Genomic DNA, 27,120 nt, shown 5'->3' with positions numbered 1-27,120 from the left:
TCCCTCCTCATCCCCTGTCACTTTCCACCCTCCTGCACCCCTACTGCCACAACGTAGTGCACTGCAGGAGTAGAGTACAAGAGCTGTGGTGCAAAGACCATATTTCCCATCACCCCACCACAACTTCCTGCTAATCTAATGATGATGTAACCAGCCGCGAGGAATAAAAATGGCTCCGGTTGGTGGCTTTTGCACAGAGAACTATGCAAACACCTGACCCCCCCAATCTTAATCGTTGCTGCTGGGTCAGAGTGTACAACCCTCAACCCCCCTCCCTCCCCTCGACATTACCACACACTCCTGCTCACACTCCATGACCTTTCCCCCTTTCACCCCCCTCCTCCCTTTAGCCCAGAGCGGGCGGACAAACCCCAGTCACTCAGGGTACAGTAGAGAGTGGCTGGGTAGAGGAGAGCACTACAGCACCCCCATGTTTTCACCACACTGATGTCGTACAGCTTTACATGAATGCCCCAAACTGCCATTGACATCAAAATGGAGTCCATGTTGATGTTTGCAAGCTGATCCTCCCCGCTCATGGCTCCATTGTTCTACAATGTTTGACTGTCTTTGTCCCCAGCGCCAAGGAAGGGCCACAATCAATGCAAAGACACTTACATTGTACTTACTTAAGTTTACAAAGTCGTCTGGAGACGGTGGCTTATATTGCACTCGGACAGACAGACACACAAACAGACACAGGCACATGCTGGAGAGGGTGAGTCTGCCTTTTGAGAGTGTTTGCTGAAACCAAAGATGAAATCAGAGGTATGACAATCTGGCTACCAAACCTAGAAGACAATGTTCAGCTCTCTGGGCTGCTCTACGGGTCCTGTGATTTACCGGCCATGTGGACATTCCACCTATTGCACTTAAACACACACACATACAGACCCCGGTATAACAAACAAACACACACACACACACACACACACACACACACACACACACACACCTCCACCCACACACAAACAAGGGATAAACCCACTCACGACGTCTGGTCAGAAAGCCTCTTTTCCCTCCTCCCACTGCAGAAGCCGGAGAGCCTGTGGAGGACTTTTAGTTTCACTCTAGCTGAGACTTTTGAGAAGGAAAAAAATCTGAGTAATAACTGTTACAGAAAAATAAAAACTTAAAAGGATAATATGGGTAAAATTGCGTGTTTTGAAATAAATTAACAAATAAAACAATTGTAAAACAAAGCGGTGCTGTTGGTTTATTGTGTTTGGTTTGATCTTCAAAGGAAATCCCCTGTGACCGCCGGCAGATGATTTGATTTTTACCACAACAGTCTCAAACAACAAAGATCAGAGATATTCATGCAGAGGTAAACCGTCTATGTAAAGACAATAAACAAGATTTATAGCACATAATGTACTTTGTATATTACAACATTTACTTTATTGGAAAATAGCTGTACAAAAGATGAGCGCAGGCAAGAACTGCACACACAGATGATTAGACGATGAGGTGCAGACACATAGCGATTCATCCTCTCAATTCTATGTTGCAGTAACAATCTACGTGAAATATTGTCCCATATCAAAAGCTAAACTTTATCATTATCATTATTCATGTTCAATTTGGTGCAACGCTAGTGTCCTTCATGTCAATTTGTACTCCTGATTCAGTACTTGCAGTCACCTTCTCATCCACCGTCGGCACTGTGCTGCGGATGCAGGTCCCTGAAGTGATGAGACGTCCAGGCCCCGCCCCCTGAGAGAGGGCATAAGAGGAACGGCGAGCAGACGTTCCCCTTCTAAACTTTGACTTCAGCTCCACTTGCTGACCGGGCACATTGTGGACCTAGAGCACAGGCAGGTGAGAGGGGCATCAGTGACCGTTATAGCTGCTCATTCTTTTGATTTTATAGGAATTAAACCTCAATAATCAGTGAATGAGACACTGCTCAACACATCTCAGATAATAACATAAAATGGCAACCAAACAGGTGCAGAGACATGTTAACAGTTGAGAAAAAGATTATATCAAGTGAGAAAGAGACATACAACAAAAATATTGGAGGGTGGGGAGTTGCATAGGTAGCAGGCTGGCACCGGGGCCAACCATCGAAGAGAGCAACCTCAAAACACAGGTGATGTTTTATGTTTTTTAACTCGTCAACAGTGAGCACATTTTCCTGTCAGAACCCAGTAGGATGCGAACAGCTGGAGAATTATCACAGAGAAAAGCACTGAAAATATTGTGCAACTGACATCTTTCGGAGCTGTAAAAGTCTTAAATAGTTTGGGAAAACGACTGAGATGGACTGAAATCCAGGTGACTGCTAAATGTTTTACTTCTATTTCATTTTGAATGATTCCTCTGTAAATCGATACTCCACCTTTTCTTTACTGTCTTAATGTTCTTTTACTTTTTCATGCAGATGTCTCACCTTGTGCTTGTCATGCATGGTGAGGATGACATTGAGAGCACGAGCGGTTATTGAGGGCAAAACAGCCGTCCAGGTAGTGAGCAGAGCTGTGAGCCACACAAGTGGATCGATGAAGGCCTTATCAGACGCACCTGATGAAAAGCACACACAGAGCAATCAAACCTGTTCACAGCACGATGACACATCATCAGATCAATGTTAAATAATCATTAAAGGAATACTTCACCCGGAAAATGATCATTCGTTGACTTGAAGTTGTGAAGAAAACTAGTTTTCTCACATGCCTCAAAGTTGAACGAAGAATCCAAAAAGGTAGAAAATTCTTGATAAATTGGAGTAAAAGGCATAGCACACCTCCGTTTTAAATCATATGATTTTAGTATACATCTGGATAAATGACTCGGACTGCATGAGTTGTGTGAGGGTTTGCAAATGGCTGTTTTGATATAGGTTTGCTGCTGTTAAACACGAACCCTATGACTTCAGTTCATCAAGAATGTTCGCCCTTTTTTTTAGCTTTTTTAGTTTCTCTGGAATTCAAAGTAACATGGGGTAAGTAATTGACATGCCAATGATTATTTAGGGGGTAAAGTATTCCTTTAATATGGACATTTCTTCTTGTGTGTTTGGTTGCATGTTTATTTGTGTCGACAATTGTTTTGATATCATCTGTCTCCAAGTGAATCAAGTCCAGCAGTTCCTGCAGTAATGAATGTTAAAATGGCCACAGCCGGGAGCAACATCACTCAAGTGACAGAAATGAGTAAAGAGTAGGCGTGCAGGGCTCTGAGATGAGCAGAAGTGTACCGATAAAGTAATAGTCGCTGGGTGATCTCTCAAATATGCGGGCGCTGTGGGTGATCCTGGTGCAGATGAAGAAAAACACCACAGAAACACACACGGTTGCTATGTTGAACTTCGTCCAGTATCTGGTCAGCAGCGTCACCTGAAAGACGAACAGAAGCACTGTAATCAGAAGAGAATGGTACATGCCTTCCTCTTCACCCTCTGTTCCCAAAACTGGTGTGCTGACTCGTTTACTGGCCACCACATTAGTCTTTACCAGCTTGTTCCTGTATTTACTGATCAGGTTATTGAACCATGCTGTGATCCAACACCTCTGAAACACACAGTCTGCAGCTAGGGGTCTCTCAGTGTGGGATCACATGAGTTATTGTCTTCACTGTTAAACATCTAGCAATGCTGATAAAATAAATTCATATAACATGACTCAGGCAGAAAATCATGCTCACAGACGAGGAAATGTACTGTATTATAGCTAATTCACGTTACGTTTAGTAACATGAAAATGCTGCAAGTAACATTAACTTGCTAACTCGCCATTAGATAAGTCACCTACCCATACAGCTACTGTGGCTAATTCAGCTGTGACGTAGCCCAGTACTGTTATTCGTGGTCACAACAGTCATATAGAAAATTACCGTACAGGCATGTTGAACGTTGTAATAACATTATGACATTATGACGCATTAGCTTGTTGGCAGGCATGAGCCACTTGTCATAGTAGCACGTTGTAGTAGGCTGGTTTAGCACTGATACATCATATCAACAAAGTAGGTCTCAGCTGGCTTACTGTGTTGCAAAATGGCATGCAAGTAATAAAAAGAAATACTAGATGGCAGGAAAAATGCTGTATTACTGTTACTGAGTACAATTTCGGGACATTGCGTGATTTATACCGATGCTTGGGCATGTGCAGCTACTTAGTGTGACTTCAAATTACACATCAGCTGGTGTTTTAAGTGTTTCCCTGGAAATTAGAGCAACTAACCAAAGTAAAGGTGATATGGCGCCATTGATAGGCGACCAATTGAAACGCACAATTTCTTGAATAAAATTAATGATTTGTCTGGATATATATGGGATAATATTAGTAGTATACAACTCTACAAAATATGTAACTATCCTGTCGTTTAAAGATAGTTTAATGAGGAAATTTCAAATATTACACCTTTAACTATAGATGAAGATTCTTATTCAACCAAAGCACTACACCACTGATTGTTCATAACAATTTAATCATTTTACATCTCATCATATTTCTACGCTACTTCAGCTGCAGTTTGTAAAAAAATAAAAAATAAAAAATCTATAATTTCTAAATGAACAACTTTTTGGAAGATGCTCTGAATTTCAATATGATACAGTTTGGAGTGACCAGTGTTAAAGCTATCCACAGATATTTCTGTGTATATAAAATATACATAATACACCATGATCGTCTTGAGTGTTGCTACATTTTGATGTTAATCTGGATTAAAAACTCTAATCCACAGATGCTTTCATTGCATAATTATTCTGGTATTAATAGATCATTTCCTTTATGGTGCATAGAGGGCTGATTATACAGTATTTATTTATTTCCATAATTGCTTATTCTGTTCAGGGTTGAAGGAGGGCTGGAGCCTATCCCAGCTATAAAGGTTGCCAGACTATCACAGGGCTGACACAGACAACCATTCACGCACTCATTCACACCTACGGACAATTTAGAGTCACCAATTAACCTGCATGTCTTTGGACTGTGGGAGGAAGCTGGAGTATCTGCAGAAAACCCACACTGACATGGGGAGAACGTGCAAACTCCACACAGGAGGGCCCGGCTGGCTATGAGGTCACAGTGCAATAAGATGTTATGCAATAATATTTTCTAACACTCCTCTTTTCACATTTCATTTTGTGACTTGTTTTCGTGGTTTACTTGTATCTATGAAAAGAGGGATCCTGACCTCGATGGTTGCAGTGAACATGGCTGCCATAGAGACAGTGACAGCCATGGTCTGGTAGTCATAGGCTGTGTTGTAAAAGACCCCAAACGGGATGAAGAAGAGAACGAATGATGTGTAGACAGCATACAGGAGGGATAAGCACAGCATGAGAGGGCTGGACAGCTTCTGTCTCTGTCCAGACTTGTACAGCTCCGGCCATTTCAGGCTGCTGTCTGCGCTCACGTCCTGCAACACAAAGATAAATTATTATTACTTAAAACTGAAATATTTCAAATGATATCAAAATATAATCACTGAGTTCATAAAAAGCACATTTTAAAGTGTCTCACCTGTTCAAAGAAGGCCACACACATAATTGGGGCTGCTGTGTAGAAGACAGTGTAACAAGCGATGAACCATGTCTCATACAGAGACTGCAGAAGAGAAACAGATGGTGGAATAAATGCAGGATGTTTCACTTCAGTTTATTATATGACTTAAAGGCTTAATGTGATTAAATCTCGTCTGTGTATGTCTCACCTGAGCACTGAAGCCATTGAAGAAACCAAACCATATGTGCACAAGCGCAAACCCACAGGTCTTAAACAGGAAGTAGCGCAAGAAGAGGGAAATGCGTCTGTAGGACCAGCGGCCGTGGACCAGCAGCAGCCTCTGCAGAAATCTGAACTGGGACAATGCAAAGTCTGCGTTCTGCACCGCCTGACCTCCCTCCACCCCCTCCAGTCCCACACCAACATGAGCCGCTGATGTTGGGGAGCAGAAAGAGGAAGAAAATGTAAAAACATGAAAGCAAAGCACACTGATACAATCACACCATTTCACTTAACATGACTTACTCTTGATCATGTTCACATCATTGGCACCGTCCCCGATGGACATGGTGACTGAGCGGGTGTGTTTCCTGACTAGCGTGACGATGTCTGCCTTCTGTCCGGGTGTTACGCGACAGCATAGCACCGATTGACACTGTTCTGCCAGGCTCATGAATGTGGCCCCCCACTCTGGTCTCTGGTCAAACTCTGCCTGGATTATAGAGAAGAAACGGTATTGAAATTTCATACCTCAGGTCATATCAGTAGTATTGTGGCATTCTTGTCAAAATTTGCCAGGGGTAGGAATAATTTTGGGCTTGACTGTATATAAAACAGCCCTTCCTTCCTAAGGACCTTCAGAGGAGTTTTCATCTTTGCATCTGGGTTTCAGATCTCACAGAAGCGATCTTGTTTCAAGGCATTTAGTTCAGCAAGTATATATTTTTAAAGCTCCTATAATCAATATTGTTATGGTGACTATTGATCCGATGACACACTCCTACAGACTACTGTCACTGTCCCTACAGTTCCCCTCAGATATACAAAGTATTTCAGTGTGTTTGAGCTTGTTACAACTCTCAGCATTGTTTTCAGACTCAGCAGGCAGCTATATTTAGGGTTAAGTTCTAGAAAAAAAAAACACTCTACACTACTGCTCAGCACCAACCAGCAGATACCTGGTGAAAATAGTGGAGCAGAGACGTTGGAATTAGGGCAGCGGGAGGGTGCAACAGCTGGCATATACTCACACTTACTTTTAACTTATTTGCACGAGTCTCTGGGACTGCTACAGTGCGTAATGAACGTCCCTGCATGCTCTCCCAACATTGGTTCACAGTGTGTTCTTTCACGTAGCACATGGTTTTCTCCTTTACTCACATCATCGTGGATTAGCGAGCTTTTTTTTTTGCCCTTCATCACCTGCTCTACTTGTGTTTGGGACTTTTTACAGTGCGTAACTATCGTCCCTGCTCTCAGGTGTGTCATGTGAATGGAGTGTAAGGTAATGCTTTTCCTTTTACTGTCTGTTAAATTCTTCTGGACTATGCTTTGCCTAGTGACTTTTGATTTTGAACATTTTATTAGAGGACTTTTTCAAGGTTTCATGATTGATCTGAGCATGTGTTACAGGCTATGCCGACTTGATATGAACCCTTTTTATTGTCATAATAATAAAGACTCTGAACAGCTAAATCTTCTTTCCTAGGTTACTTACTAGTTGTATACTTTGCAAAATAATTCTAAATTGTAGCCTTGGGTAGGGCTCATTAATACCTTTCTAATCAGCACTGCTGTGTTGGACAGCGGTGTCCAGGGTGCGGCACCATGAAAAAAGGTACAAAGGGTTTAATAGTCTATGTCCAAGAGGGAATATTGGACTTGCAATCATCAGGTAGACACAAACATAACTCTGAATGAATGCTAATGTGGCTCATTCTCTACTAGATGTCTTAATATGGAAGAGTTTGCTAACCAGTTTGCCTTATCAACAATTGTTGTGTTTACAGCTTCTTTCCACAACTGGCCAAAAACGAAGCGTTGCAGGTTTAAAGCAAAACTGATTCATGTCTAAAAAAACTTTATGACCAACACACAGTTGCAATGAAAACAGCCACAGAACCTTGAAATCACACTTTCATCTGTACTATCCCATTCCCTGACATTAACAACGCAGTGTTTCGTGATACAGAGTCACTGGCAAACTATATGAGTAACCTATTCCGGTATGTCCAGTGTTTACCAGCTCAGGCCCAGTGAGGACCACAGCAGTCTTTGCTCCAGCCGTCTGCTTGTCTACAGCCCACAGCTCTGTCTGTCTGGCCTTGAAGAAACTGACCCCTGGGTCTGGGGACTGGAGTATCTGTCTGCAGGGGCAAACATACAAAGATCAATGAGCTGGTGTGAGTGTGTGCCTGTGTGTGTGTGTTTGTGTATTTTTATCATTGCTAACCTCAGCTCCTGCCATTCCAGTAATCTGGTATTAGGATCCAGTAGCTTGCAAGAATATCCAATGTTCACTGCAGTCTCTGCAAGGACGAAGAGAGAGGTAAAGACAGAAACAGAAGTGAGGTGTGTAGCTTCAGCACAGCAACTCCAACCTTCTGCCACGGTGTGTCACAATACCTTTTTTGTCCCCTGTCAGAACCCATACTTTAAGCCCAGCCTGTTGAAGCAGAGCAATAGTCTGAGGAACACCCTCCTGAAGCCGGTCCTCTATCGCTGTCACCCCCAGAAGCTACAAAACGGTGAATATTCTATTTTAGCGTCTCTGAAGGATAATGGCTTTATTGCACAGCATGACAAGAAGACAAAGATGATGTGAGTAACATTCATAACCTCATAACATATAAAAATGCATGATTTACAAAAGCTAAAGAAGGATTCTGTTCACACAAAACTTAATATAGAGAAAAGTAACAGGCAGAAACTCTCGATTTAAAGAGTTATCTGTGTCAGCGATCAGCTTGACCACTTCACCTGGAGGACTGACAATAAACTTGTGCAACACTGAGGAAGAGCCCACCTGCAGCTCTCTCTCCATCTGATCATACAGCCTTTCCAGCACTGCTTCACGGTCACAGGTCGCCATGGCAGCAGACTGGGCCAGAGTCTTACTCCACTGCTCCCATGATGCCTCAGGAACAGATCGAACCGCAACACACAAAGTCCTCAGACAGGCCTGGGCAAACAACTGACAGGAGATAAGTTAACACATTATTATAGGCTGCACATTATTTACTGAGTGATCTTTCAGGCAGAATTGAGGAATTGACAAAGAAAACATGAGACAAACACTTCGGTTTCGGCAGGGATGCCTCAGCTATCTCAGTAGAGATCGCTAGCCTGATCCTTTCTTTAAAACTCTATTGATTATTGATTGATGAGAACTTTTAACTAATGCCCAATACAGTGTGTAGAAGCTTTGACGATCAGAACACTGATAATAATGATGGAAGATGTACGTTGAGTATAATGTGACCCCTACAGATGATCACAACAAAGATACTACTATAAATTCTTTCATCTGACTGATTACTATTAATTTGGGCTGTCAGCATTAATGCTTAAATCGCGATGCTTTTAACATCCACAAATAACGCATTCAATTTTTTAAATCACGTTAATTGCATGCTGTCTGTCTATCAGAGGCTATAGATGGCTGAGTTTTAAAGCTAGTGATGATACTGGTATCATATGAAATCAGAAGCAACCATATTATGCTATCTTATCAGGAAGGGGACTCAATAACGCTTGAAAAAAGGGTTAATTTTAGCAAGGGAAAAACAGCATGGCCATTTTTACAGAGCTCCTCTGACCTCTCACTTCAAGACATCTGAATGAAAACAGATTCAGTGGGTCCCCATGAGTCTCCCCTTTACAGACATGTCCACTTTATATTTGTCCCATTCAGTTTGGGGCAAAAACTATGCACATTTTTACATGCGGTGTTTATCACAGATTAATGACTATAAAAGTTGTCACAGTGCTGAGCTTCATCTCAAATTAATCTTAAGGTTTTCAGCTTTCAGGTGATATAACCCACTTCTATGCAGCATATACTGCTAACCTGCTATCCGTCTCAAAAGTCTCTGCTATCTCTCTCAAAATGGGTCTACAGTATGTGGGATAAAGGCATGCTGCTATTTTGTCTCTTTGACAATCCTGTTGTAGCAATTCAGCACTGATTTTAAAGAAATACATCCAAAAGTCAAGATTATAAAGTAAATTTTCTTGCATTCATTTGATTCCCAATCAAAACACTCTGGTAAGAATTGTTTTACTTTGATAATATGGACTTCAAAACAGTTTTAAAATGCAAAATTATGGAATCGCGATTAACTATGAAAATTCGACCATTAATCAGGATTAAAAAATGAATCGTTTAACAGCCCTACTATTAATGGAGCAAAACCTTTACTGCACAAAGTGGTCTTAAAAGTACAGTACAGGCCAAAAGTTTGGACACACCTTCTCATTCAATGCGTTTTCTTTATTTTCATGACTATTTACATTGTAGATTCTCACTGAAGGCATCAAAACTATGAATGAACACATGTGGAGTTATGTACTTAACAAAAAAAGGTGAAATAACTGAAAACATGTTTTATATTCTAGTTTCTTCAAAATAGCCACCCTTTGCTCTGATTACTGCTTTGCACACTCTTGGCATTCTCTCCATGAGCTTCAAGAGGTAGTCACCTGAAATGGTTTTCCAACAGTCTTGAAGGAGTTCCCAGAGGTGTTTAGCACTTGTTGGCCCCTTTGCCTTCACTCTGCGGTCCAGCTCACCCCAAACCATCTCGATTGGGTTCAGGTCCGGTGACTGTGGAGGCCAGGTCATCTGCCGCAGCACTCCATCACTCTCCTTCTTGGTCAAATAGCCCTTACACAGCCTGGAGGTGTGTTTGGGGTCATTGTCCTGTTGAAAAATAAATGATCGTCAACTAAATGCAAACCGGATGGGATGGCATGTCGCTGCAGGATGCTGTGGTAGCCATGCTGGTTCAGTGTGCCTTCAATTTTGAATAAATCCCCAACAGTGTCACCAGCAAAACACCCCCACACCATCACACCTCCTCCTCCATGCTTCACAGTGGGAACCAGGCATGTGGAATCCATCCGTCACCTTTTCGCGTCTCACAAAGACACGGCGGTTGGAACCAAAGATCTCAAATTTGGACTCATCAGACCAAAGCACAGATTTCCACTGGTCTAATGTCCATTCCTTGTGTTTCTTGGCCCAAACAAATCTCTTCTGCTTGTTGCCTCTCCTTAGCAGTGGTTTCCTAGCAGCTATTTGACCATGAAGGCCTGATTCGCACAGTCTCCTCTTAACAGTTGTTCTAGAGATGGGTCTGCTGCTAGAACTCTGTGTGGCATTCATCTGGTCTCTGATCTGAGCTGCTGTTAACTTGCGATTTCTGAGGCTGGTGACTCGGATGAACTTATCCTCAGAAGCAGAGGTGACTCTTGGTCTTCCTTTCCTGGGTCGGTCCTCATGTGTGCCAGTTTCGTTGTAGCGCTTGATGGTTTTTGCGACTCCACTTGGGGACACATTTAAAGTTTTTTCAATTTTCCCGACTGACAGACCTTCATTTCTTAAAGTAATGATGGCCACTCGTTTTTCTTTAGTTAGCTGATTGGTTCTTGCCATAATATGAATTTTAACAGTTGTCCAATAGGGCTGTCGGCTGTGTATTAACCTGCCTTCTGCACAACACAACTGATGGTCCCAACCCCATTGATAAAGCAAGAAATTCCACTAATTAACCCTGATAAGGCACACCTGTGAAGTGGAAACCATTTCAGGTGACTACCTCTTGAAGCTCATGGAGAGAATGCCAAGAGTGTGCAAAGCAGTAATCAGAGCAAAGGGTGGCTATTTTGAAGAAACTAGAATATAAAACATGTTTTCAGTTATTTCACCTTTTTTGTTAAGTACATAACTCCACATGTGTTCATTCATAGTTTTGATGCCTTCAGTGAGAATCTACAATGTAAATAGTCATGAAAATAAAGAAAACGCATTGAATGAGAAGGTGTGTCCAAACTTTTGGCCTGTACTGTACATACTGTATGTTTAAGGTATACTCTGCAGTATTGTCGGTTACTGTTTGTTAAAACATTTGCCAGCTAAAGTGACAGTAAGAGTAAAAGCCATCTTCAGACCCACTCTTGTTTGGCACTGGGTCTCTTGAATGCCTGCTGTTTACAGTCTGGCACCTTGTAGCTACTTTTTTTTTTTTTTTAAATTATGCTCCACCATCACCTGAGTGCTGTATAAACGTCCCACAGCTCAGCGCTAGATTTTAAATTAGTAACACAGGGACTGTATTTCACGTGAAGTAAGACATATTTTAAGCAATAGCCAAAACAATATATATTCAAACCTTTCCAAAACATTCTGTTAGGTCTAAACCAGTGGTTCCAAACTGGTCCAGTCACAGTGTTCAGACTTCTCCTTAGTCATTAGTTCAAAGTCCTCACAGTTTGATAAAGTCAGGGTCATACTTGTGTTTGGCCATGTTGTCAAGCTAATTTGCTAATTTGTCTCTGTTAGGTAGCTGTTCATTATTCACGCACTCTACAGCAGGAAACGGCACTTCAAAATAAAAGCTCTGTGGTGGAAATTCACTGCACTTGACACATTTTCAAGTCACTTGGGGTCCATTCAGAACGGACCCATGACCCACTTTTGGACCGCAACCCACCAGTAGGGTGGGCCTGGAAAACAGCTTTCCTGATTTCATAACTTGCCTGCTAATAACTTTGATTATCTGACTTTCATATAACGCCACCAGGAGAATCTCCATTTGTCCAATACTTTGGTTTCTCGTCAAATACTTCCAGAACTACCGTCATTCCCATCAGCCTCAGCTGTTTATGTCTTGAGTTAATTATCAAATGCACAAAGCTAAGATGGTGTACTTTTTAAAAATGTGAACTGCTTAATACTGAAATGGAAACCTAAAGACACTGACAGAGTGTCATACAAATAGTAGGCTCAATAACAGCACACACTAATGGTTCAGTAGAAACTCCACTTCACCTCCAGGGCACTTTCAGTCCTTTCCTGATATGGAGAGTCCTTCTGCAGTCTCTCCAGGATCACTATGTCTGCCCCTTTACAGTACAGCTTTAACCCACCCTCCGGCTCCCGCACTGAAAAAAACAAAACAAACCAGTGTGGATAATTTATTCAGAAAAGAAGTTGCAAATTGAAAATATGTTGTTAATGTGTATTTAGAAGGCAACTCTCACCCAGTACGGACATGCGTCTTCTCTTGCTGGTGAAGTCCAGCAGTGCGAGCAGCTCGTACTGGCGAGTGACGCCCAGCTCGGAGACAATGATAAATTCTCTTGTCCTGGAGAGAAAGACCCAGCCCAGCTCCCTGGCTGCACCAACAAGCGCTTCCTCATCTGGGGACGCAGCCTGGTAAACTGGAGCCTCTGGAGGAATGTAGTCATCACATAAGGTGTAAACATGTTGTCCTCCAGGTATTTTATGTTATTATATCAGATTCAGACCAGTGATTTAGGAACTGGAAAATAACTGTGATAATGTTTTGTCAAAATTAGGCAAGTCTGAAAGCACAGATACAGGTTATTTGACTATTTAGTGTAGCACACCCATCAGGTCATTCTGTGTAACACGAAAACACAGTGGGAACAAACAGAGAGTTCATCAAAAAAAATAAACCAGCGTAGATACCGACAAACTCAGACACAACCTTCTTTCCACTCTGCCATGACAGTGTGACATAAAGACAGCGCACTGAGGAACTGTCTGCTGAATGGACACTGCTGTCCTCTGAGCCTCTCCACCAGGCTAGGAGCCGACATGTAGAGACCACCGCGGGCGTATGGATTCCAGCTTAAGTCCATCGGCTGCGCATGTACAGGGAAAAAAGTTGGTGCACCAGATGTTACTGTGCAGTGGCATTATACAGTGTCACAAGTGATGGCAGCAGAAATTATGTCATAAAAACAGGTGCACAGACAAGAAACGATTTACCATATAGAAAGATTAAGAATACCTTTGATTTAGATTGGAAATACACAAAGAAAAGGCAAAGAAAGAGGAAAATATGGTTAAAAGATGCAGATTTGAGAGTAGTTATATGGTACCTCTGTCTCCTCTGCCCTGACTGATGCATCACCTGTGAAAGGGAAGAAATTATTATATTTAATGACTTGCAAAAAGCATTTGAAATTGAGATAAAATGCATGATTAGAAAAAAAAGACAGAAAGGAAAAGAAAACAGACACGTGGGATGAACCAGGAAGTGGCTCAGACATACGACATATGGTTGATGTGTTTCTGACAAGGTTTCAATTACAGTTCGTCTTCAGTGAGCAGAGTTGGCGTTAAATATTTAGTAGATGGACTCATGGCTGTTGGATATGATGTGTCTCCTATTGTCTCCCCAGAGAGATCTTTGTTCCATTGTAAGCCGGTGAGGAAACTTGGCTCTGCAGTCATCATCACAGTGTTACATAAATTAATATTTAAGGATGTAAGTTACTGTGTTAATTAGACGGGATGCAATCGTGTTACTTCACACTTTTTTTTGTTGGATGATATTGAATGAACACAAATACAGAAAGTGTCTCACTGCCACCATCAATAATGCTGACATTATTTAGTGCTTTTACACATGTAGTGTAAAGTCACAATCAAAAGTCTCTTTTTCATATATTGATGCCATGATTTTATGCTTTACACTTATTTTTTTAAGCACTTTTTTTCCTGAATTGTGCAATGTCATTTAATTAATAATGGCCTGCTAATAAGTTTCTAATTGACTACTGAATATGATCACTTCCTCACATGTTCATATAGATGCATTTTGAGAGCTTGTTGAATTCATTTTTTTATGTGCATCCTGTTGAAAGTGGATGCTGACGTAAAATTAAACATGGATATAAAATGTCTATCATTTCAATCCATTAGACATTTGTGTGAAATTTTGTCATGATTAGCGTGTTAATTCTTGAGTTTTGTGAGGTCACAGTGACCTCAACCTTTGACCTTTTACCACCAAATTTCAATCATTCATCTCTGAGTCTGAGTGGATGTTTCTGCCAAATTTGAGAAAATTTCCTCAAGGCCATATTCAGATATGGTGTTCACCAGAACCACACGGAGTGAAAGGTGACCTTTTAACACCAAAGTCTAATCAGTTCATCGCTGAGTCAAGTTAATGTTTTTGCCAAATTAAAAGAAATTCCCTCAAGGTGTTGTTGAGACATTGCATTCACGAGAACGGGATGGAGGAATGGACAGATGGAAAAACCCAAAAACATACTGCCCCTGGCCACAGCTGTCATAACTGACAAAACAGGAGAAAAAGGCGATTTTGTTTGGTTGGTCTGGGCCAGGGGTCGACAACCTTAACAATTAAAAAATAAAGCCATTTAAGAAAAAAATCTGTGTAGAGCTTCAAGGCATATTTGAGCCTTTTGATGAAGATGACACAGCATTTATGTCCAGATTAAACTATTAACATGACTTTGACATGACATTAATATGTTTTACCACAAGGTGGCTTCTATGCATTGGGCTGTTTATGATTATTTAGTACATTTACTTTGTAGCATGGTGGTACAAGCAAACAAATCTGTCCCTGCACCATTAAATTTTCTTTTTTCCTCTGAGACTTTTCCATTGTCTGGATTTGGAATCCATAGCTAGCTCAAGAGTCACCTCTGCTATTTAGGTTCGCCAAAATCTAGACAAAAAGGCGCCAGGCCGTGGATGCATGGCGCACATTTCAGTTGACAAAATATCAAAACATTTTTTATGTGGTGTACAGGGCACACACTCTTGCAACTGGAGAATGTAAGAATGACTTTAGGCCTACAATGATAAATAAAAATTAAAATGTTAAAACATACAGTTATTCATTTCCATACAATTCTTTGTCAAAGCCTAAGGGAGCCAATGGAGAGTGTCTAAAGAACTGCATGCGGCTCTGGAGCTGTGGGTTGCCTATCCCAGCACTGGGCAGATGTGAGGCTATTCAGAAAGTCTGAGTGATTGCTACTTTAATTTCAAACAAGCCCTGCAATGTGAGTTCAGATAAAGACGCTAGTTTTCTTCTAAGAAGGACAATTCGCACGTCATTAGATGTATTTATATATGTTTATATATAGTAAAATATATGTATGTATATATAGGATGTGTTCAGTTTATTGTTACCGTAGATCTCCCCAGCTATGCAGCATTGTCTGAAGAGCAGACGGTTCTGTGTTAGTGTCCCAGTTTTGTCACTCAGCAGGTATCCCACTTGGCCGAGCTCCTCATTCAGTGAGGTATTCCTGGCCTGGGCCGGTCTGTCTGCCTGCTGCCAATACATCTCCATATCCCAGCCAATAAACAGGCTGTGGACCGTGTGGATCACCTCAAACCTGTGAACACACAGATATACAAAGTAAGACGGTACACACAAACACAAGTGTATTTCAATCTTCCTGCATACCCTCAAATGAGCGGAGTATTGTGGATGGAACTAACGAGATGTAGAGAGCAATCGGCATGGCCGGGCTGAGCAGGATGATGTAGCTCCAGAAGACGAGGAACCCGGTGTAGACGGGATTGCCGTTAACCACCAGAGCAGATGAAACCCCTGTATGGCTCATGACCCAACTCGAAAACACACCACCGCCGATGGCAAGGAGCAGAGCTGCCAGCAGCACGGACAGGACGATCTAGAGATCCGCAATATAGACCCACACAGTTTAGAATAACTCCACAAGTTGTCTCACGCTTGTCATCCCCCTGCCCTTTACCCACTCACCCCGATCACCACTCTGTTGAAAACTTTTTCCGTCTGAGTCCTCTTCACTCTCAGTTTCCCGCAGTTCCTCAGGATCTTGGTGTCCGCGCCTGGTACAGAGCAGACAACTATTAGATGCTTTCGCTCCGGCGGCCTGGCCGAGCGAGTCGGTAGACCATCCTGCAGCCAGAGGGTGAAAGTTCAAGCCCTCATGTCAGCGAGCATCTGCTGATGTGCCCTTGAGCGAGATGCTGAATCCCTACCAGTTCCGGGGGTGTGTGACCTCGCTGCTGAGAGGTCAACGGGAAGAGAGAATTTCCCTTGCAGGGATCAATAAAGTATCACATTATGTTTTCCAGTGATGCTGTCTCAATCTCACAGACTGCTGAAAAACGCTGAGCTGCATGCGTAAAAATGACACATACTGAGAATGTGTAGAATGTGTGCCATATCTTCAAACTCCTCAAGGACAGAAAGTGGCTCCAACTTTGTCTCACTGCGACAACAACATGACAACCTTGGTCATGCATAATTTAGAGTAGGCTGTGTCAAGTGGGTTAGGAGTTATAATCAGGTTGAACCAGGGTCACACCAATAGACACTCTCTGATGAATGGTATAAAAACCATCTCTGGTAGAATTTGATCGATTGATCTGCTTCACCAGAACTGAAAGGGTCATAGCAGTGAGATCCATGACACCTCTGCCTGGTCCAGTAATATCCGATCAATGATCACTTAAAAGACAGGAGGAGCCAGTAATCTGCCAGACGTTAACAGACCCACATTTAAGACACAGCTGCAAGAGTTAAGTACTGTCCATAATTAGCAGTATAATGTATTCACCATAATAAAATTTGTCATTGAAACAAGTGGAGGCCACAGCAGAAGGTGAAATAAGGATAGGTGGCTCGAGCACAAAAACATTTTCTCACAGTTTTATCTCTGTTATCACACACCTCTGTGGGGAGCTGTGCCACATATCAGGGCTTGTTTGTCTCAGTGTCATGTTTAGACCCAACAGACCAGTTAGGCGGTGGCAGGGACCTATTTTCTGAACAAAAACTGTATCATCCTTCAACTCACTATCTCTCAGGCATAGAAATTTCACAGAAATCCATACTGATATGCTCTTTTTAAGCTGAGCGAATTCTACTAGACGTACCAGTGTATACAGCCAAGCCGTAGGCAAACTCTGTGTTGCGTAGGACTGTTCCCCTGAGGAGGATGTGCTCGTTGTCCAGCAGGAGACACTCTCCTCGCCAGTGCAGCTGGCCTCTGAAGGTGTACAGGCGATTGTTGGGCTCCTCACAGAGCACGACACCTGTAACATTAAAGTTTACATTTGCTGTCACTTGGGACAAGTGTGCAGTCCTGTGAAAGGTTTACTTGTTTGTTTTTGCTCTACTTTAAAATGCAAATGAATTTGCACTCTTAATAGAAAATATTTATTCACCATCAAAGGCAGCAAGCATCTCCTCTGAGGGGTGAGAGGTCAGCTCGTTGTGTGTAGCACTGAGCGCCTGCCGGAACTTGAGGTTAGTCTCTCTGTGTGAAGAAAAGACCACACTTGCACACTAAACAGTTGATCCAGTCATTAGAGATAATGAGGAGAAGTCGATGTAGTACGCAGCTGGTACACACACACACACACACACACACACACGTATATGCAATATTAATTTATTTGATTGAGAAGCAGGGTGAAGACATTTTTCAAACTGTTTAGTAGCGAAAAGAAATGTATTTGATCATACACACTCTTTCAAAGTTCTTCACTCTGCAATGAACCATGAGACGTCTCACCTTTCAAACTGGTTCTAACTGGTTTTAAACTGGTCATAAATTTCATTGTTCAAACTGTTTCTTTCACTGATTCACTACTCTCTCTGACCCAAATGTATCAAACACCTTTTGCCCTTCTTTGAGTCACCACAAAGCCTCAGAAGTGCAGGCATGGCCCCTCCGGCTGTCTCAGAGTGTATAAATGATTTTAGACCTTTAAAGGTGACCAAGTTTTTGTTGTCAAGGCACCACGGCAACAGAAGAGGAGCCCGAAGAGCTTAGACCTCTAAAATCAATATCACCTTTAAAATCAAATCTTAAAACTTCTGATAAGGTCCTGATCTGTGCTATTATTTTTACAATTATATATTTTTTACACTATATTCACAGGTTTATGTTTTTGCTAGTTTTAATATATTTAATATGATGAACTTATTAATATACTAAGAGAGAAGGGATTCGCTTCGTACCCATCGATATCTGCTGTCTCCACATAACACAGACTGTGAGGTTCTGAACTACACAGGAGGAGAAGGTCAGCCTGGGTGGAAAGAGGGAAACAGAAAACTAAAGAAAGAGTGCTAAATATAAAGTTACTGTAAATATAAATAGAGCTACACAACATTTAATAAAATATCAAAAACTTTAGTAGCTGCATGCTGCTATACTGCAAATTTCCACTTTAAGGACATATTTAAATATGCTAGCTGTAGGGTAGGTTAAAGGGTAGGTTAACGAGTAATTCATGCAATCTTATTTTACTTGAACAACAATGATTACTCAGACACTTTGTTTTCTATACTGCTGTTAATTTCTGTGTCTTATAAATTGAAAGTCTCACAGGGATGACTTGATCTTTGTGGATCCGCAGCACATCTCCCACACGCAGCTCTTTCCACTGTGCTCTGCTGAAACTGAGACAGAAGACAGATGAGGAGTGAGCGAACGGATAAAAATAATCAATGTCTTTCATATGCATTCATTTACTGGTCGCAGATCTCCTAAATATGCGACGCTACCATATACACAAACACAGCAACTTTGTTTTTCATCGATCAAAAGTCGTTTTACTAGATTTCACAGTTGATACACAGTTCAACAAATGTAAACAAAATCCAATATCGAATATTAAAACACCCTAACCCAAAATGATTGCCTTTTGATACACAAACTAACAAAAAACAACAACTACATCTAAATTGCTGTTTAATGCTGTGAAACATTTTTTTTCTCATCAAAAGCAAGAGCAGAGCAGCCTTCATTTGCAAATTATGATAAACTCAGGAACACAGAAATGCTTACTTAATCTATAAGTAAACTCTCTCTATATATGAGACTATTCCAGCATTTTACAGTGTAGCAAAAATGTCTGTGCAGGGTTTTAAAGTCCTCCTCAAGACACATTAAAAAGTAAAAATGAGAGGAGGCTTGAAGCACATCTATTGTTTCTCCCCCATTAAGAAATTTTGCATCTAGGCTCCACCCTGCCCACCACCGCTGCTTGCGTTAAATTTCCCTTTCCCCTTTTGCCAGCACTGACACAGCACTAAAATGAAGTGTGGGGACAGGGTTAGCAATGCGAGAGTAGCGTCAAGTTGAAAGTGCAGTGCGCATCAAGATGGCTAAAGATAGTTTTATAACCTGGGTCTTCAACAGGGGATCCAGGACCCTAGGGCTGTAAACATTTTTTAATTGTTTTTTTTTTTCTTTTGAAACAATTCAATTTGTCTGAAATACACATTAACACAATTCCAACATTTTTTTTTTTTTTTTTTTGCAGCAACGTATCTATGTGAAAAAAGAGTTTCCTCCTTCACCTACCCAAAAAGCAAGTACAGGACAAGACTGCAGCCTGAGACTGATACGGCCCTCTGCCTGACCACCACCTAGTCTAATTAATATATGACGCAATTTTATACCATATATGTTATAAGGGGTCTCTGCTCCATCTCTCTTTCAGCTAAGGGGTCCTTGGCCTTAAAAATGTTGAGAACCCCCACTTAAGAGGAAACATCGGAGAGAGTCAGCCCCCTGAAAATCAGAGATTTTCATCAGTCAACTGAGATTCCTTCAAGTCGCACAGTCTTTTTTTTTTCTTTCGTCAGTCAGAGTGCAGTCTACTTCTGGGGACATTTCTATCACTAGATTTTGCTGCAGAGTGAGCACTCTTCTCTTTCATAGTGCTCCTCAGTTCAGGCAGGCAGAGGCTTTGCCCGGCGAGGCTCCAAAATAACATTATGTCCGGCCTTTTGCTTAAAAGTGGTGAGTTTATAGCTCACAGCAACTTAATACGATACAGTCTCTAGCTTTTGTGTGATATCTAATGTTTGCAAAAAATTATGGAAATTTCAGTTGTTAGTGTTGTTAGCTTGTTTACTATATTACGGGAAATGTCACTGTCACACTGTGCATCCCACTGAACACCATTTGCACTCTTTATGGAAAAAAAGGAACGGCCAAACAGCCAAATCTAATAAGACTGACCTTATTCTCAGTCGGGTACAGCCCTACGGTACATGTTTGAGCCTCAGTCAGACTCAGATGAGGAGTCTGTCATGCACCAAAAAAATCAGCAAGTTAGCGACGTATTTATTTGTTTGTTGTTTGTTAGCTTGTAGGCTAACTGGCAGTGGCTGATGCAGTTTTAGTAGTTGTTAAACATAAAATAAAAATATCTGCTACGATGTTACAGTGTGTTCACGTTGGTCCGGGTTACAACCCGAAAACTGCAAACTCTACCAAGCTAACTCTGCTCTCTGTACTGACAAGTCCGCTCTGCGCTGGAGGTTTCAGGTTTCTTTGCCAATGTTTTGTCAAAGTCTGTCAATACATGTTTCCCATATGACAGCGATTGGCTTTCATACTAATGACACCCAATCCGGTTTATTTTTGCATCTCAGATTTAAGGGAAGTGAACAGATATCACATCCTTCAGTAGAGGAATGTAAAAAGACCTCTCTGGTAACAATGTTTGCACAGATACAAGTCTGTGTAGACGAGGTCAGACTTTTTAGGGGACATAAACAGAAACAAAACACATTTTTGAGTAGGAGATTTTAACTAAAAAGACAACCATGCCAAAAACAACTGCAGTTCTCAGGCAGTTACCGCACTTTTAAGTCCACAAGGGAAAAGAGCATTATTATCTGGGGTGTGACAGTCGCAGGAACAGACTGTGGAAATAGTATCTCTGAAGACGGGAGAAGATGTCATCAAGAGGTTGGTCATAGTTCATGTCTTACAATGGGTGTTTTTGCCCTGCTCTAATGCACAAAGGGACCATCTAGGGATTCACTCATTCACACTTCATTAGAGGTTCATTAGAGGACCGTTTCAAACTGGAAGTCCTGAGAAAATAACACACTGTCTTTGTCCTCACCTCTGGGAGATGAGTACGTCACAGGGTCGGGAGTTGATCTCTGAGTCGCTGCGTCTCCTTGCCTGAGCCGAAGATGGAGAAAATGAGAGGGGGGGAGAGAGAGAGAGAGAGAGACCCAAAAAGAGGATGAGACAAGAGAAAGAGATAGACTGAGAAGCGTGAGAAGGATGGAGAAAAAGAGTGATGGACAGGGAGCGTGTGAGAGGGAGTGAGGGTGGCCGTGAAAGGTTGAGCAGGAGAAAGGAGAAAGGAGAAACGCCATTACGGGGCTCTACAGTGACACCAGCTGGGAGATTTACACCCTCCACTAAATGATTAGTCAATAGAGAGGGGTCAAGCAAGCGTTTCACCCAGAGCTGTTAACGACCGTAACTCAGTGATGCACTTAACCAGTGAATTCTCCATGCAAAACATCACGCCTGCATTTAAAAGGAAAAGCTTTAATGATAGGAGAGAAAATTAATGCTACTGGGATGACTGGTTTTGTCAATGAGGAGAGGACAAGGAGTCAATGCGGACAATGAAGGAGAGAGGAGTGCGTACATTCTTAAGTGCCAGGTGCATAAATGCATGCGTGAGGCCGGTCGTATATTTTTGTTTAAGATCATGCATTTGTGTGTGAGCAGGTGGATTCATGGCAGAAGGATATTCCCCCTCCCAGACTCCCCTGGGGTGAGAGAGGCGGGGACTATGGAGTGAGTGGTGGTCTCACCATGTCGTTGGCAAGGTCTTTTATTGCTCTCACAGAGAGTACGATGAACAGCGGGATGATGGTGATGTACCAAGGTATGGATGAAATGGCAGGAACGCACTGGAAACCACACAGACGCACAAATACACACAGAAGGAAAAGGAAACAGAGTCACACCCACTGTATAAAATTAAATGCACACACAAAGTGCCTCCGAAAGTGATGTAACACCACGAAAAAAATTTGACTAAACAGTCGAAAGCTCTGGAAAAAGCTAGTGCTAGTGTGTAGTTAACACAGCTACAAGGAGTTTTTAAATGGTTATGAAACAGTCTCAATTTAACACTGATGCCTCTATATAACCTAAATAAGCAAACAAGAACATCAGCAAGAAGAGTCTCTATTTCTATATAGTTTTTCTTAATGCCTGTCCACAGGTCTGATTCCCGGCAAATTTAGACAAACAACTTAAGGCACACCGACCAGAAGAGCCTTTGTTTACATTTTCCTCGGCAAAGTTTCACAGTAAGTAGTTCGTTCGCTTATTAAAAAGGGAGCAGGAGATTTTTCTATAATTTTTGACATTATATTTTGTGGTTATTGTGTGGCTGATACTGGGGAAGGATTAGCAAAGAGAAAAAGAACAGATTTGACTCACACCTTTTTGCATCTGCCTTTAACATCACATAGTCTCTGTCCTTACATACTACATCATGGTTATCTACTATTACTCAGTCATTGTGCGCATCAATTTATGTTTAGTTTTTTATATATACAAGTGCCAATGTTATTTTTGTTTTGTTTTTGTTTTTGTTTTGTTTTTGCTTTGTTTTCATTTTGTTTTGTTTGTTTATTTTGTTCTACATAGTCATTTCACTTGTTTTTATATATTTTATTTGTTGTGTTATTTGTAATTTGCTTATGTCTTTTTATGTACAGCCCATTGAGGCATTTTTTGTGATTCTGGCCTGTAATAAATGTTGACTTGACTTGAATTGACTGAAGAACAACAAAAAACGCTAAAAGCAGCAGCGGTAAAACACGAGTCATCCTTGGATGGTCAGTCAACAGATAGGGAGAGAATTGCACCAGCGTCACATGGTGACAGTTATTAATCTTACACTTCTGCTTTTGTCAATAGGGGCTGCCAAATTCAGCACAAAATGAAAGTTCCTTGTAGTTGCGTTAAGGTGATTTTGTCAAACTACACTAGACAACTGGAACCGGTGATGTCAGGATTAAAGCTCGGTTAGGCAGGTTTACTTTGGCAGCATTTGGCAAAAATTCCATAATAAGCTTTAAGCATATTCTAATTCAACAAGACTGAGAGAACAGTAGATTCTGATTCTCCTCATGGCTCTGTTTGCAGGTTTCGAGAATCTAGCCCATGACGGTAGACTGGCCAATCACAGGTAATTTCAAGGAGAGGGCATTCCTATCAGCTACTCTACAAATGCAGACACACGTCCCTTCAGTGAAAGCCTGATTCAATGGCGGTGAGTTCTGCAGAGAAAGTTGCTATTCCAGCATTGGCAACAACTATCTACACTGCAAAGCAACCCAAAAAATGGAAGACGGACAAAAAAGGAGTCTTGTGTTGGCTGAATTCGAGTATATACAACTGCTGACTGGAGGTCTGTCTATGGAGCTGCTGCCCATTCTCCTCCTGCCAAAGTAGTCAACAGCGGTGGGGAGTGAGGCGCAGGACACACTGTGATTAGAGGCCCTAGCTAACTACATAAACATCAACTTGAAGTAGCTGCAGCCACTGTCCTTTGGCTTCACTTAGCAGAAGGCTTAACTGCTTATTCATATAACATTTTCTGGGCTGCTGCCCGCTGTCCTCCTGGTGAAGTCTATGGCTGTGGAGAGCGAGGTGGGGGGTCCTCTGGGTGTGCTAGCTAGCTAATTCTCTAATTGTCTTATTTGTGGTCTGATAAAGAGAGAGAGGACAGGGCAAGGAGGAGCTGAGGGAAATATGTTGCAAGCATTTTTACATGATATAGGATTAAATAAATCAGTGTACTGGTAACACTTGGTTAGAATATGAAGCACATGCACTTCCAGGCGAGCAACTCAGCTCGTGGTTGCAGTGTCCACTATTATAAAACAGATGTCTGTAAAAGTGTTGGACACCTCAAACTGCAAACAAAGTCAATTATGACTCTTACTATGATACATTTTTGATCAATGGAGGTTTTATATCTGTAACACTTTCCTCAAGCTGAGAAAAGCAATTTAAAAATCAATGACATCGTCACAATGTAAAGTCTATAGGCTGAGCAGGAAATGGCGCACAGGGCCAGCGAAAGACACCACTCCATATATTCAGTGGGCTACATACTGTGCAAGTAAACCCTGGAGCTAGATACTTTTTTGGCGTGCAAGGCGAGCAGTTATATAGTACTGAATAGGTGCCATCTTTACATACAGTATATAGTTATTATTACACATCAGTGGTGCATGTGCCTTTAATCATCTTGTGGGAGGGGCTTAGGACAGAGAGGGGAGAGCTGCAGGAGGAGGGTGTATTGTTGAAATTCAGGTGGGTTTTGTTTGCCTTTTCCAGAAAACTGCCTGCTCCAGCTTTAAGTGATCAAATAGCATGACACCCTGTTAAAATGTTTTCCCTCAGGGGGCAAGTGAGTTTATTTAAGGTGTGTCGTAATGTTGGTATACCCTCCTCTATAAACAGAATAAAGAAGGAGAACTGTAGTTATAGTATAACATGTCACATATAGCTGGTGACACACCACAATGTTAGGTATGTTGATCTAAAAAGAACTGGATAGATAGGTCAGAGTGTACATAGGAACATATAAGCATATCAACGTCATTCAAGAGACTTCAGACTGTATGCACATATAGGAAAAAAAAATCCTACTATATCCCATATTAAAGTATCAATTTGTCTTGCCTCTTTGGATATTAACATGATGCAGTTACTGTTAAAGCTGAAAGCATACAAGAAACCAAGTAGAGAGATGGACAGAGATACAACAGCTGAGTCTCCATCTGACCTGCAACACCACCATGAGGAGGAAGTAGAGATTGGCCGCTCGCTGGAACTGTTCAAACAGCGTCAGGGGCAGGAAGGTCAGGGGGGAGTACTTGTAGCTGCGGACCACATTGTCCTGGCAACCGACACGGAGAGCAACACAGAGAATGTGAGAGAGAGAGAGAGAGAGAGAAGCACAAGGGAGACACGTGTATTAACACATCAACTTGTTCCTCAATGCATAAGCATGCCAACAGGTGTTAGGTTACCGTGTGGAGGGAAGGAAGCATATGTGTGACTGACTCACCGCGTATCGCCCCCAGCGGAAGCACAGAAAGGATTTCTTCTGTTTGTGTTGGTGGTAGTGGCGGCTGTTTGCCCTCACCTCCCATGTGAGGCCTGTCAGACACACGTTAAGCTGACTCTTAGCTCTCAGAGACCATTAACACACAATGATTTAATGTATCATTTACATCACTGGACAACAGATGGATGTGTGTGTGTGCGTGCTTCTGTGAGTGTGTACTAATATGCTAGTGTATGTAGTGTACTGCTGTTAACCATATTGCAAAGGGATTCTTACATTGCCAATTCAGAGAGACAAAAAAGACTGCTGTAGAAACATGATCCTCTATAGGAGAAATTTAAAATCTAGATAAACATGACATGCAGGCTGCTATGCAAATATGACACTGACAGGTTGTTTTAACTGATATGAAGTGCGTTTAATTTTTAAAAAAACTCCACCCGCCCCTGAATGCATCTCAGTAAACACAGTGAGATAAAGAGACTGTAAGCAGCAGGAGGAAAAAGAGGAAAATAAAGGATGGAGGTAATAAAAGACGTACCAGATTCAACACTTTCCATGGCCATGATGCAGAGGAGACGTTTATAGTCTTCGGTTATGCTATACGAAGGAGACAACAGAGTGAAATGGCTGCTTGTGTCCCTCTGTAAGATAACAGTCTTGTAACTCATTACACAACGTTTCCATGCTCACCGATACCATACAGCACAACAGACAACAGGTTATAAATCACTGATGCTGATCTGAGCAGACTCTCCTACCAGCTCCACAAACCACACCAATCCTCAATTAACCACTTGATTACATAAACAACAGGTGAACTCAGGGCAACCCCACAGTGATTTTCCGTGTGATGAAATACTCAGAAATGTACCAGCTCTTCTGGTTGAATCTCTGCTGGAAGCTGGATGAGCAATCCTGGTGGGAGGGCACCGCGGATGCTCAGATCCAAACATCTGAATCAAACCTGCAAGGGTTAACATGAACATAAATCAGCACAATCACTATGATTAATGTCCGTCATGCTACAGTTTACCTGTCCCAAATAATAAGTACCTATACCACATTTGTCAACACATTAATAAAGCCTGAGATGACATCACAACAGTCTCTTTTACTATTAATTCATGCTGTTTGTAAAGCTGTTAACAGTAACGTTGAAGTCAATCATGAGCAGCAGCATATAAACAACCCGCACATCATACCTGCGTTGTTAGCCGGTATATTCCATGGGCGCTGTGTGGTATTTGCATCCAGGTGACACAGCTGAGCCATCAATCACGGAGCTCCACAAACCACAACTAGACATTTCAACATGGTTGTTTTGATAACCATTCTTCGGCTGCTTTTCATAACACACACCTGTTTCATCCATCCCCCTCCCTCCTCTGCATGTTCCCTTCCCCGCCTTCCTCTCGCTCCCAGGTGAAGGCTCATGTATCACTGACTGCACTCCCTGTACACCTTGCCTGAAGAGAGGTAGAGGGGTGGGGGAGGGGCATTAAAGCCAGCACATCAAATCACTGTTTTGTTTAGGTCAATTTCTGCAGCTATGAAACTGTAAAACATTTTCAGTCTGTGAGAGTAAAAAGCACAAACTGAGATTCAATACTAACTAGGTGAACAGTTCCAAATAACCTAAATAACTTCAGTGTCCCAGAGAGCCTTTGTTGCAGTATGGTAATGGGAGTATTGGTTTACAGGAATGGGAACTCAGACTGTACA

The 27,120-nt window shown here is 41.8% G+C and overlaps 1 protein-coding gene across 1 annotated transcript; it reads right to left on the bottom strand.

Moving 5' to 3' along the window:
- Window positions 1–1,250: 1,250 nt before the first annotated feature.
- Window positions 1,251–26,814, bottom strand: atp8b3 (ATPase phospholipid transporting 8B3). Its single transcript, XM_049587229.1, has 29 exons — window positions 26,601–26,814; window positions 26,270–26,362; window positions 25,937–25,995; window positions 25,396–25,487; window positions 25,111–25,224; window positions 22,112–22,210; window positions 21,400–21,461; window positions 18,862–18,934; window positions 18,491–18,561; window positions 17,692–17,783; window positions 17,401–17,559; window positions 16,259–16,347; window positions 15,976–16,169; window positions 15,661–15,869; window positions 13,587–13,618; window positions 13,190–13,346; window positions 12,720–12,908; window positions 12,508–12,620; window positions 8,482–8,649; window positions 8,082–8,193; window positions 7,909–7,984; window positions 7,699–7,822; window positions 5,982–6,168; window positions 5,665–5,888; window positions 5,475–5,558; window positions 5,146–5,370; window positions 3,203–3,341; window positions 2,396–2,526; window positions 1,251–1,806 (listed from the first exon to the last, which is right to left on the bottom strand). The coding sequence occupies exons 3-29, from the start codon at window positions 25,959–25,961 to the stop codon at window positions 1,579–1,581; spliced, it is 3,468 nt and encodes a 1,155-aa protein (XP_049443186.1). The 5' UTR covers window positions 25,962–25,995; window positions 26,270–26,362; window positions 26,601–26,814; the 3' UTR covers window positions 1,251–1,578.
- Window positions 26,815–27,120: the final 306 nt, after the last annotated feature.

Source organism: Epinephelus fuscoguttatus, linkage group LG10 (genome assembly GCF_011397635.1).
Source record: "Epinephelus fuscoguttatus linkage group LG10, E.fuscoguttatus.final_Chr_v1".
NCBI classification, from domain to species: domain Eukaryota; kingdom Metazoa; phylum Chordata; class Actinopteri; order Perciformes; family Serranidae; genus Epinephelus; species Epinephelus fuscoguttatus.
This window is presented reverse-complemented; position numbering and strand designations above follow the sequence as displayed.

Coding starts and splice junctions, on each gene's coding strand:
- atp8b3 (XM_049587229.1), bottom strand. CDS start 25,961: ATGGCCATGGAAAGTGTTGAATCTG. Junction 25,488..25,936: donor CATGGAAAGTGTTGAATCTG/GTACGTCTTTTA, acceptor TGTGTCTGACAG/GCCTCACATGGGAGGTGAGG. Junction 21,462..22,111: donor AAGACCTTGCCAACGACATG/GTGAGACCACCA, acceptor TCTTCGGCTCAG/GCAAGGAGACGCAGCGACTC.